The 13,467-nt window shown below is 41.3% G+C and overlaps 1 protein-coding gene across 3 annotated transcripts in view; it reads left to right on the top strand.

Moving 5' to 3' along the window:
• The first annotated feature begins 294 nt into the window (after positions 1 to 294).
• ADCY1 (adenylate cyclase 1) overlaps positions 295 to 13,467 on the top strand; it is a 188,010-nt gene continuing 174,837 nt past the window's right edge. For 2 of the 3 annotated variants that reach the window (XM_051612581.1, XM_051612580.1), the window contains exon 1: positions 295 to 963. In XM_051612581.1, coding sequence (XP_051468541.1) covers positions 295 to 963 — 669 coding nt within the window. Of the gene's footprint in view, positions 1,366 to 13,467 lie in introns of all 3 variants that reach the window. The other variant, XM_051612579.1, reaches the window with a different exon arrangement.

Below are 13,467 nucleotides of genomic sequence, written 5' to 3'. Positions count from 1 at the left end.
AGAGACAGCGGCAGGAAGGTTGGCATATCAACACGAGTGAGGCTGTCCTCCCGCCGTCCCAGCCATCCCCGGCTCCTTAGTGGCAGCGGAGGGGGGCGTTTGCCGGCTCCGTGGGTTGCGGCCGGCGGCTGGAGGGCTGCGCCCGAAGCCCGCGTCCGCGGAGCTGCGGTGGCTGGAGCTGCCGGCGGGCGTGCAGCCGCGGCTCCTGCTCTCAGCCCCCCTCTCTTTTATGAGCAGCAAGGCGGAGGAGAGGCAGTGGGGGACACCAGGAGGAGCATTTATTCCCCGGGGTTTATGAATGGCACTGACATGGAGGAAATACCGTTTCAGAAAGTCAAGACCAAGAGGAAGAAGTGCTGCCACTGCTGCTGTTCCCCTCCAGCTGCTGCGGCGCCGGGAGCGAGAGCCGGGCTGGGGGACCCTCCTCCCTTGCTGCTGCTGGATGCCATCGCCTGCGAAGACGAGTTTGACTGCAAGGAGCTGGAGGCGCTTTTCCAGAGCTACAACCTGAAGCTGGAGCAGACGTCCACCCTGAAGACGCTGGCCGTCCTCATCGTGCTCACCGCCAGCCTGGCCGTGGTGGAACTGCTCTCCGGCCCCAGCCTGACCATCTCCAAAGGCTCGCACCCGGTGCACTGTATCATCTTCCTCTCCCTCTTCATCGTGACCAATGTCAAATACCTGCAGGTCACCCAGCTGCAGCAGATCGTCAAGCTAACCTTGCTCTTCAGCTTCACCTTCTCCTTCCTCTGCTGCCCCTTCTCGCTAGCCTCCTACGGCATGGAGCCCCCCAGCGCCCCGGAGCAGGGCATGTGGCAGCTCATGCTCGTCACTTTCATCTCCTACTCGCTGCTGCCTGTCCGGACCCTGCTGGCCATCGTCTTCGGGCTGGTGGTGTCTGTCTCCCACCTCATCGTCACCGCTACATCCGTCAGTGCCAAGCGGCAGCGGCTCTGGAGAACGGTGAGAGAGAGGGCCGGGCATTGCAGCACTGCACAACCGCGCGGCTCGTCACCGACTACCGAGGGGGGCGGGGGGTTGGGGAGGGAGTGGGGGGAGACGGAAACGCGGAGCCGCGCGGAGCGGCGAGGAGCTCACTGCGTGGAGCGGCTACGGCTGCAGGCCGCCCCCCAACGCGGTCAGCCGGGGTGGCTTCGGTGCCAGACGGTGACTCGGGAGTGCTCGGTGTCTCCCTGGCGGGGAAGGGGCGAGTATACGTTTGCGGTGTCTGCAGTTCTCGAAAGTTTCCCGGAGGAACGGGTGGACAGAGTGGCTTTGTCTCTCGATGGAAAACTGGCAGAAGGAAAGGGGAGCCAGCGCTACCGTTCCCACGCTGAGGCGGGTTCGGGGCGTCACATGCATAGGGTATATCCAATGCTTATAAATAACACCGCTTGGCTCAGTACAGACTTGGCATAGACAATAAGCTGCGTGTGCTAATAACCTTTCCTTCGAGTTCATTCGTATTCTCCCTGTCGCTCTTAGCACCCGTCGTGCCCACAGTCCATTTCAGGGGGACTCTGCAGAAACGATGTGAAGTAGGTAGGATACGCAAAGGAGGAAACTCGCCCAGCGCTTCTCAGAGCGAGCAGAGCATTCCTCCCCCAGTTTCCCCAAGGCAGCTGCCGCCCCTCCACAGGCATTACCCTGTCAGTCAACTTGCTAGCGATTTCCTTTTCCCTCTGAATTAATCCAGCAAAACCTCCCCCTGCAGCAAGCATCTTTGGAAACGTGCTGCTGCACTCATCCCTCCTCCCCCGAGTATCTATTTTTAGCCCTGCAGGGCTTTCTCCGGCTTCCGTGGCCTGATGGGCTGCATTGGCAGGGAGAGAAGGATGAGGAGATGCACGTATGGGTAACCCTGGGGCTGGGAGTCGGGGTTTGCTGCTTAAGGTTCTGGTATGTGGTGCCTCTGAACCACAGTGAAAGAAAGAAAGTGAAAAATTTTTGTGTCCTCCCTACTATTTAATGATTATGTCTGCCCTCAGGGGAAGCATAGGTTCTGGAGTCTAGGTTGGTGTTGAACAACAATTTAATGCTTAATAAAAGTACTTAGTACATTACTTCTGATGAATCCTTGTATTATTCTCCTGTGGTTGTGTAAGGCTGTGTTGGGATGCTAGGATGCACACACAGTTGGCATGGGCATAAACACTGCCATAAGGAGAATTGTACACCTTTGTGCCCAGAACTCTGAATTCCTTCGTCCTTCTTGCATGCTTACACAGACACACATACAAGCATATATAATGGAGATACACAGAGACAATCAAAAGAGTGGGGTTACTGAGGCAAACAGGATTATTAATGGCTTCACACTGCTGAGCAGGTGGGCAAAATAAAGTGTGTATTTTGAAGGGGAAAAGACAGATAAGCTGAGCTTTATGATCTGCACAGATAATCTGATGGTCTATTTTTAAATGCATGATTGAGAGTTTCCATGAGGGGGAGAGCAGATGAAATGCAGGAGTGCTGAGAGGAGCCTTCCTTAAGAGCATCCAAAAGGATCCTAGAAACACTAGTGTATTTATCTTTGAGTAAGGCTGAAGATAGATATTTTTACTGGAGTACCAGTTAGGCCTTATGGGAAGCCAGGCTATCCGGCTGCCCTGATGCAGGTCTTCCTTGATATCAGGTTACAGCTCAGTGTGGCATCTGCTATTCGAGATGAACATCATAAAGAAGCTGACAATAATGCCTGCTTACTAAATTATCTAACCTAAGGCCTGAATGTGAAATACTTTTAAGAGTGAAAATGTGCTAACTAACTTTCTTCACAGAATTTTTAACTGTTATTCAACAGGAAAGAAACTGGCTTGAAAATGCATAGAAATAGTGGACTCATGGCTAATGCAACACACGTTTCTTCTACATCACCCTTTTCCCCCCAACAAAGTAATTTCAGTAATTTGTATGCAGTCCCCAGAGTGGTATGCTTTGTTGATCACAAGAGGCAGAAACCAGCTTTGAGTCAAGCAAAATAACTGGTCTGTGAACTTGTGCCACACAAAAATACATATTAATTCATTGCATATTTGCAAGCAAAAAGACTTATAATTTGAAGACTGTATTGTTGAATGGAAGGGATTTTTCTCACATGGGGCAGTCGAACATTGGGACAAGCTCCCCAGGGACGTGGTCACAGCACCAAGCCTGCCAGAGTTCAAGAAGTGTTTGGATGACACTCTCAGGCACATGGTGTAATTCTTGGGGTGCCCTACACAGGGACAGGAGTTGGACTCGATGGTCGAGATGAGTCCCTTCCAACTCACCATATTCTATGATTCTATGAGAAGTTGCTTTTTCTTTTCCAAAGAACAGTTTCTTAATCATTGGAGATCTAAATATGTGTATAGGCTGCACCATTGGAATTTTATTTGCCTGGCCTGAGAGTAGCCTGAGAGTAGCCCAACCTTATTTGTTACAGCTAGAATGGATGCTGGCTTACAGTCTGGTTCTGCTTCCCAGCCACTGGATTTATCATGCCTGTCCCAGTGCTTGTAGACACAGCATGCAGGCAGGCTGTCAGGGAGGATGGACTGGAAGGCTGCACTGCTCTATACAGAGCTGCAAGAGCATGAATGGCTCTGTTCTTTGTCCCAACCCTTTGCCCCCTGGTCCCAAGCACATGGGTAAGTTTATTTTTTTAAATAGAATTCTGCAGTATCCAGACATGTAGAAGCATATGCACCAGCGGCTGAGGCCAGTGTTCTGTTAAAGAAGCCTTTGATTTGTGAGTGATTCAGGCAGTGAATTTATTGTATTTTTGTTTAGCCTGGGTGTAGATCTGTTAACTTCCATTTAAGGTAAATTGGCAAGTTAAGTTGTCAGCAAGACGAAGCACTTAATGTTGTTTCAGGTTCAACTAATTAAAAAATGGGCATAGCCAAGTTAAGGGATTTGTTCTGAAGTGGGCTTTGGATGCACATCTTCTGTTCCATACTGAGCAATCACTATATGCAAATCTTTGAATGACAAGAGCCTCATGGACTTCAATAGTGCTCAATCAGACCCTGAGTGAGTCCCATGGCATGTTTTCCATTCATATAAATGAATGCTGAACTTCAGCATATTAAAATAATAGATCAGCTCATCAGGGAGAAGTTTGTTGTGAGATCTGCAATCAGTAGCTTTCTCACAGCATGGTATTGTCTGTGGGTGGTCTGTGGAGACAACAGGCTTGTTTAGCTCTCTCCATCATTAGATGTCATGCCTTGTCATGTTATGAGATACAGGTATGTGTAAAAGCAAGAAGAGAGGAGGAACGCAAGTGCAGGGAGGCAAAGAGAGCCAGGGAAGTAATGTGACAGAATTTGAGGTTCATCTTTCCTCTCAGTAACTGCTTTTTCATCAAATGAAAGATTCCAATCTGCTAATCTGTCCTGCTCATTTCTTAAGAGAAATTTAGTAATAGATACGTATAACATTGCATGGTGGTGTTGGGTTGACGGTTGGACGTGATCTTGGAGGTCTTTTCCAACATTAATGATTCTGTGATTCTATTTTATATGGGTATATATATATAAGTGGAATATTAAAAATATCCAAAGTGATTGTTGGCAAACTTGACCCTATTTGGAATAGTTAATGCCAAAAGGCAGGCTGACTTCCCAGCTGGTTTGGCAAGTCTTATTTGTCACTGTGATAAGCATGTAAATGGTGTATGTAACCAATAGCATGTTGGTGACATTAGTGGACTCTTTAACTTCTTTTAGAATATTTTAACAAAATGTTGATGCCGTATAATGTGACAAGATATCCACAGATGTCTGAATCTACAAATGAAGTTTTCAGAGCTTGGACTCCAGGTTTTCTGTTTATGTGCTTTTTTTTTTTTTTCTTTTTCCTTTTTCTTTTTCTTTTTCTTTTTCTTTTTCTTTTTTTCCTGTACAGCCTCCAGATGTTTGTTAGGTGCTTCCAAGCAGTTACAGAAATACAGAACCCTGCCTTAGTCTTTGTTGTGATGCAGTGAGTGGGTGTTAAGAGACATTAAAGCCAGATAGGGTGAAGAAGGCAAAGGCTGCTTGCAGAAATTACTCATGGGTGGCATATGCACAGTTTCATGACTTACTGTTAAATAACTTATTTTGTCCTTCTAAATAGTTTTGTTCCCATATTCTTTAAAATTGTATGTTTACTTCCAGAAAATTCAAAAGCAAATCATACATGAATGAAATGCCCGCACACATAACAAAAGTCTTTGTGAAAACCAAATTTCCAATATGAATAAGAAAGAGCAGAAAAAAGAAAGGTGCTGTCATAAACTCAGGAAAAACATATATTTTTTCAGCAGTGTGGTGAAGTAAGTGTTCTAGTATTTTTCTGGTTGTATTTAAAACTGGTTTTATGCATGTATTTATTTATTGGTATGATTAGCACTTCTGCTGATTCAGCAAGTTGCATAATTGTAATTGGAAATGGGTATGGTATGAAAAGGATAATGTGGAGAAACTGGTAACAGTTATTTTAAATATTTTTTTTAATACTTAAAATTATATTTTATCTTAACTCTTTGCAGGTTAGTGTGATAATTGTCTGGAATATCACAAGGAATTATTATTGTCATGCCAAAGTTAATCTTAATTTCTGCTTCCCCTTACCTTCCCCTTCCCTTTCCTTTCCCCTTCTTCCCCTTCCCCTTTCTCTTCCCCTTCTCCTTCCTCTTCCCCCCACTCCTTTGCCTTCCCCCTTTCTCTTCCCTTTCCCTTCCCCTCCCCTTCTCCTCCCAACATGTTATTTTGGACATACTGAGTGCTAAACACATAAGATAAAATGTTGACAATGGGGAATAGTTGTCTTTTAATTCAATCATCTGATTTTTTTCCCCCCATTTTCTTTTCCTGTTGTTACAGTGCAGTACCTAGCTGGCCAGAACCACTGTGACACAACATCTTGCTAGGGCAGGTTTCAGTTTCTTTTCACATACTTTAAATGCAGCCCTGAATGTCTGCTTGTCTATAACAGATGGCCTTTACTGACTATAGTGGAAGTTTTCTTTCTAGCTTTTTCTTATCTCATTCTGTCAGTTTAGATGCATTGCATTCTTAGGTCCTAAATTCTGCTGTTGCCATTTCAGAAAACATCAGCGAGCATAAAATAACATTTTCTATCTCTCATGGTTAGTAATTTTCTTGTACTTTCTTAGATGCAAAAGGCCATATGCTCCTGTCTTCCCTACAGGAATAAAATAATACAAAATATAACTAAATGCAAATTGCATGTATGGAAAGACAGAGATGAGACAGAACTGCATTGTTCCTTGTTTCTTGTAAGCTCCTCGTGATGCCAATATGGAATAATTGTTACAAAGTCTTTTATGAGTGGGGCAAAAGGATGGTGTGATTAATTCATAGTATAAGAAAATTTAAGCATTAAATGTGATTTACAAGTCTTGAACATTGCTGGCTGGAGGAAGTCAGGCAGTATTAACTCCTTGCTGTTGGAAAGGGAAGGAAACAGTGCAAGTGGAAGAGCATGGTTCATTCTTTGAGGCTGAGCTCTGTCTTTAGCTTGCTAGGATAGATGTGTCTGAGTGACCACCAAGTAGTATAGTGTAACCCATATGTTTTGTTTTAAAATTTCTGAAGTATGTGATTTCCTTTCTTACTTTCTTCTTCTGGGAAACTTTTCATGGAAGAAATTTGCTTCAAATTTTTAAGACATGTACCTGGAGGAATTTGAGGAAACAACATAGTTAATACTCTGTCTACCTATTCCTTCTTCATCTGGAATCACCAAAGACAACAGCATGCAATCTGAGCAAAGCACTTGGCTTCAGTGCAGGTTAATATAATATAAATTTTAATTCATACAAATGTACAATAAATATAATACAGTAATATTTATTATGTAATAAATTTCCACATGAGCTAATTCCTGAGAAACAAATCCACCAAAAACATTATGTATACAGAAAAGGTGCTTTCTCCAGCAGGATTCGAGATAGCAAAAATCCCAGAAATGTGGATCTAGTGTGGCTCTAAGGCAGGCAATAAAGTGTGACAAAGCTGTCAGAAATACAGTTACTTCTTTAGTTGTGGTTCAGGCATAAGAGACATCCTTTGTCGTCCAGAGATGCACACTGCACAAAATTGTTTGCGTAAGTGTGGGTAGTACGAAAAACATAGAACACTGTAACACCACCTTTCAGATGTTTGCTCTGGAGCAAGGTGTTCTTTATTGGATTAAATAATAAGTGGTTGTGCATCCGCTTATACAACTTAATAGAAGTATACATAATTACCTGTTCTTTACAGTGGTTAGCAAACAAAATTGAGTGCTTCTAGTCAACCTGACAGTTTTCCACTACAATAGCAGAGAAATAATTTTTAATTTCCATGAATCTGTTCATGATTCTCTCTTAGAAGATTAAAGTAATTATCCACCTACACAAAGTTAGGAAATAAAATAACACTAATAAACAGAGTTGTAAAAGAGATTCACATAAATATATGCCTAATTGGAATTATCAACAGCCTGAGAAAAACCACTGTGCTTGAGCAGAACTTGTGAAATTTGTTCATATGAAGTTAAGAATAGGCCTGTGCCTTCTAAGTAAATAATGTATTTCTTTCTGTACAAAGTTTCAGTTAATGTGTAAAATACAATGTGGCAAAATGGAGCTTCAAGGTAAATTGATAAATGTTCATCCAAAAGTGAAGGATATAGACTTGAGCCTCATTTCACTTGTAAACATCAAATACTACCTCAAAGGGCTTTGGGGAAATGTATGTGATGTGCCAAAATTATTCTTACTTGTAATAATTAAATCCCAGACTAATTTAGCTAAAAGGGCAGACCATTTAATGTGAACTATGTAGGAAGTCAGGATACATTTGTTTACCTCATGACATCAAACTATGGCAGTGGAAAGGAGCCTCTTCTTTATGGGAAGGAGACCTGTAAGAGAATCTATCAGGATGAGATTCTCACTGTTGGAGATTGTCTCTGGAGTCTGCTCTGCAGACTCCTAGTCACTGCTGTCATGGCTGTCAAAGATTTAGATGCTACCCCTCACCTGGGATTATGGGTCACAGAGTTTAGATGTTATGCTCTGAAAGTTGAGGATGACCCCTCATGGATCTCCTGTGCGATTCCTGGTGCTGAACTCAGCAACTGTTGTGTTAGTATCTCTGCTGATCTTTGCTGGTTTAATGCAAATAATCTGTAGTAGGGCTGTGGGAGTTTAAGAAGCCTAGTGAAAACTAGGTTCATGCTTGGATTAGCTACAAAACTGCTCTGTCATTCATCTAGCTCTGAAATACAAGGAATAATGACGCTTTTTCAAAGCACAGAAACAAACTGAGCATTATCTCTATGTTCAGTATGTGATTTTCTTCTTCCCACTCCCAGTTATGTACAGTGGTGAACGATAGCTGCTTGAGTTCTCCCAGATGGAAAGTTTACATTAGCTAATTTGGCCTTCTCCATGAAGCCCTCTGTCTGTTTTAGGCAGCAGTTGATTGAGGAGATTGTAGCTGAGTTAATTTGCCCCACTTGTTAGTCAAAATAAACTTCTTTATCAATAGTTCATTTTTTCTTGCTTACACAGTTGAAAATATTAGTCTGATTTTTTCCATTGAAGAGACCACAGCCTGAAAAGGGGATTCCTTTTCTAAACTGCACTTCACAATATTGATTAATATTAACACAATGGCTTGAAACAGTTTCGCTACGAGAGTAATGTGCTTTTCTAATGGATAATACATGTTCTTCTTATAACAGCTTCTTGAATATCCTCTGGAATATCAAAGGATTATGATGTTTAAGAGGAGATAGTGAGCTTCATTTGATGGGCTGTTAATCAGTTCAATTGCAAAACTGCTAAATTGCTAAATTTGAAGCCTAGAAGAGGGTGACTGATAAAATTGTTCAGCGTGGCTTTTTTTATCTCAACAGCATTATTTCTAGCCTTATTTGATGTCTGACAAAAACATAAAGGGAATCGTTAATGAGTTCATGAATACCCACTGACTATTCAGTGCAAATTTTATGTCTAGTTAAGATATTTATTTGGTGGGCAATGTATAGGGTAAGCTGTAGGATTTTCTTAGTTTGTCTATGGTAAAGGGACATGAAAAATACACCTTTCTCACTCTTGGATTTTATGACAATATGCTGAAAAATGTTACAGTTGATACTTACAATGGTATTTTACAGTTAGAATTAACAGAGTACTGAAATGGATGATGACCACTTGCAAAGCTGTGAATTATTCTCTGTGTGCCTTTTTCCTTTTTCTGCTGCTGCTTTTGTGGAACCAGGTCCTGTCAGTTTTGCGCTGACTACTGCAGTTCTTGGTGCAGTGACCTTTCCCAAACTTATCCCAAAACAGAAGAGGGAACATTCTCCTGGGATGAGGATGACTGCAGAAATAATGCTGATCTGTCCTGATTTCCCAAAGTGTGCACAAAATTCGGTCTCAAGTCTTCATCTGTCTTGACAGTGAGTCTGCACTCATGAACCGTAGTTCCACATCTCTATGTTATAATGCAAAAGCCCCATGTCTCCAGCATGATTGTATACTGAAGAACTGGGCTTGGCTACTGATCATGATGATTTTTCCTTGTCTTGAGCAAAAGATACAATACCTAAATGAGGTAGAAATTTGCTTTCTTATGAAATGTCTTACATGCTAGTCCTGTAAAGGTAACGATTTGACAGGTATATAATCCAGTATCTACTATTCTCAAGGAAATTATCTTCTCAGGGAGGTATCAGGTGCTATTTTGGTTACTTTACCCTTGTGTATGGTAATTGCTGCCATTCCACTTAGGAGGAGCGGCTAACGTCACTTGGATTATTCAGCTTGGAGAAGAGGAGGCTACCTCTCTGTAGTCCATGGCTTTCTTACGAGGGCAAGAGATGGGGCAGGTACTGGCCTCTTCACTCCTGTGACCAAAGAGAGGACTCGGGATAGTGCCAGGAAGCTGCATGAGGGGAGGTTTAGGTTAGATATCAGGGAAAGGTTTTTCACCCAGAGGGTGGTTGAGCTCTAGAACCATCTCCCCAGGGAAGTGGTCACAGCACCAAGCCTGCCTGAGTTCATGAAGCATTTGGATGATGCTCTCAGGCACATGGTGTGATTCTTAGGGTGCCCTACACAGGGACAGGAGTTGGACTCGATGTTCCTGATGAGTCCCTTCCAACTCGGCATACTCCATTATTAAAAAAAAAAAAAAAAAAAAAAAAAGATTGAAAATTCGTAGACTTACAACTGGATTGTACAACAGTTGAAAACCTTTTTCTGAAGTTGTAATTTGAAAAAAAAGAGTAATCCTAAAGCTGATATCTGTAATGCACTGCAGAGTTACAGTTATCTTCCTGTGCACCATCCTAAATGTTGATGGTTTTATTCAGTGGTGCATACTGAATGTGTAAGAAAGACGGATGCCAATAGTCCAGTTTCTGAGATGCAAATGCGAGATTTTTATATAGCGTCACTGTTGGTAACTCAGCAAGCCCAGCAAACTTCGAGTTTTCTTAGTCTGTTGGCAATGACAAGTGTTGTTTTGCTAAGATTGCTTATGAGGTAATAATGTATGTTTTACATGGAATCGTAAAGAAAGTTCACAGGGTCTCTACATCAGTTGCATTAACATGCATAACAACAGAACGTGAGGCAAACATCCTTCCAGGGTTTTACAGTCTGCTGCTGTGCTTGACTTTTAACACATTGGGTAAATACCATGATTCTTAGTGTAGCAGAAGTCACATTGACCCTAAATCAGTCCCAAGGTTGAAGAATTTCCATCACATGTTAGAAGAAAGCAGCTATAATTTGTGCATTTTTATGGCTAGTCATTAGAATTCTGTGTACCAGATACAATGCTGAGATAAAGATGAGTAGTTTTATGCCAGAGTATATTCTGTTCTGATTCTGATAATGGCAAGAAACTAAAACTAAGCAGTGTGAAATCTGAAAAAATATTCTTAAATGCTTTTTTTTTTTTTTCCTGCAAATATTATTTTAATTCCTGTATGTCATTTCCAAATCAGTATTAACAGACATTTTGGAAGCAATACATTGGTTTACCTGCAGAGGATTTTGGCTTCTTTTTGCTTTGTAACGTAAAACCTGGCCAGCTTGAGTGGAAGCTTGAGCATGTCTTTGCTTAGTCCAACCAAAAAGAAAAGGGAAGCTGTCCTTTACCCCATTGCTAACTGATAATTCCCAGCAGCAGCTTCACAAGCAATTGTGAGTTAGAAAAATCTTGCCATGCAGATTATGGACTTTTAACTGTAGCTCTATGTTTGACAGCACACAGTTGAGACATTCTTTAGCAGAAAAATAAAAATTATGAAAGAATAAATGAGAAGTTTGTGATGTGAGGAGTATGAGTGGCTTTGTTTTACAAAAAATTGAAAAATTAGCATTTTCCCCCCCCTTGTCTGCTTTCAGTTGCGAAACTTTAAATGTGCTTGGTTTTTGCTATTTGAATATTACATTTAAATATTGGAAATGCTACTCTAAGGTATACAATCACCTAGACAAAGATAGAGCAGATATATTTTGAAAGTTATTGAAAGAAGTATTCTGCCTGTTTTCTATTTTTTCTCTTTCCTCATCGAGTTTTTGCCTTCTAAAGGAAATGAGTAAGAGAACTCTTGATTTTTCATTCTGTCTGTCTCTTCCTCATTGGTGTCCTTGCACAGACTTCTCAAGCATTTTTCCTCAACTCCTCTTTAATCATCTCTATTACTTGGAAAAGGTCTCTTTTTTTGCTATCTTTTCTGAATTCTTTTATTACATAGGCCATAATTACAAATTTCTGCATTTTATCCTCAGTTCCTACTTGTGCAAAACCTGCAAAAGACTATTTCATCCTGGTGCAGCTTCCATTCCTTACAGTTTTCAAGAGAAGAAATTGATGCAGAAATGAGAAAAATCAAAGGGTGTCTCTTTGGCTGTTCTGCTTAATTGTTGAAGCAACTCACCCAGTAACTTCAGTGGTGGGTTTGCTTGAGTATGAGCATCAAGATTCCTCTGTAGACTTTCAGTTTTTACATTCAAAACCAGTAAGAAGTGTATTTGCTCTCTGTGCATAGTGTTCTGTGCAATGTCAATTTGTCAACCTCTAATAGTAGCTGAAGGGTTGCAGTTTTTCAGAGCTTTTTTGGAAAAAGTAAAGCTCTCCCTGCTCCTAAAATTAAGAGTATTTTTGTCCATTAAGTATTTGAACTAAACTGTTTTCCTGCCTAGCTAATTTTAGCTTTCTGCATTTGATGCTTTTTCTAAGGAGATCTTTGCTCTGTGATTACAGAGTAGGTGCTAATCTGATGGAGGTTTCTGGATGCAACCTCATGGTCATTATGAACAGCACTAAACAAAAATGTTGTTAGTACTTAAACTCTTAGCATTCTTTTCTTTCCTTCCCCCCCCCCCCCCCCCTTTTATTTGTTTAGAAGTCCTCTGTGTAACCCTCACCAGGAAGTTTAACATCCTAAGTGTGTCGTTTTTGACTTTAAGTAAATACATCACAAAAGTACGACTTCATGCTTTTTTTGGTTTGCTTCTTGAAAGATCATTTACCATTAGCCAGGGGAAAAAATTACACCACTCAACCTTCTTAAAGTGAAGTCTGCTTTTTTTAAATGAATAAATATTACCTGAAAGTCCTCATCTTCTCAATTTTTGATGCAAATGTTAAAAAGCTTCCAGGATAATACAGATTGTGGCCCTTTACAAATATAGTTTCCAGGGCAACTGAAGGGCCTGCTGTTTCATAAACACTATGCTCTCAAGAAGAAATATTTGACTGCTGGAAGTTTATTTTACATTTAAGATCATATTCCGCTTATGAAAAAATACCTCTATTGTCTGCATTCAGGTCTTTGAAAGTAGGGAATTGAAATATATTGTACAGCTGCAATTATAGGTGAAGTTTGAGCTGTAAATATGACTAGTGTGATAAGAGAAAGTTGGCTGTTTCCTTGTGTGCTGCAGGCCTATCCTTCTTCTACCACCCAGCCAGGGACTGACACACAGCCCCCTCTCATTGTGGTGTGCTTTACCTCTGCTGTCTGTGGAAGATCACTGTTGCATCCCAAGTGAGGCATTTAAAACTGTACAGGTGTGGAAAGGATTATTTTTTTGGTTGACAGAATGTATTTGTGGTGTTGCTATAAAAAAATGCATACTTTGCTATCGACATCAATGTGTACTTTCCATGTGAAAAAAGGGATGGTGATAATGAGCTTCTGAAAGAAGCTCTGTATACACTCATATACCACTTGACTTAAATTCTCCTTGAACAATTTAATTGTTTGCAATGACCAGCATAATTTTCAGTCTTTAGGCTCTGAATCCTATTATTTCTTGTTCTATTTTTTTGTGGTATACTACTCCATGTGATTACTGAATTACAAGCTTGGCTTTTCCATGTCTTATTTAAGTATTACTGCAGGACCAACAGACAGTATTAAAACCCTACCCTTCTTACATGGTGTAATCAATGTAGTATAATA

The sequence above is a fragment of the Apus apus genome, chromosome 2 (assembly GCF_020740795.1).
Source record: "Apus apus isolate bApuApu2 chromosome 2, bApuApu2.pri.cur, whole genome shotgun sequence".
NCBI classification, from domain to species: domain Eukaryota; kingdom Metazoa; phylum Chordata; class Aves; order Apodiformes; family Apodidae; genus Apus; species Apus apus.
This window is presented reverse-complemented; position numbering and strand designations above follow the sequence as displayed.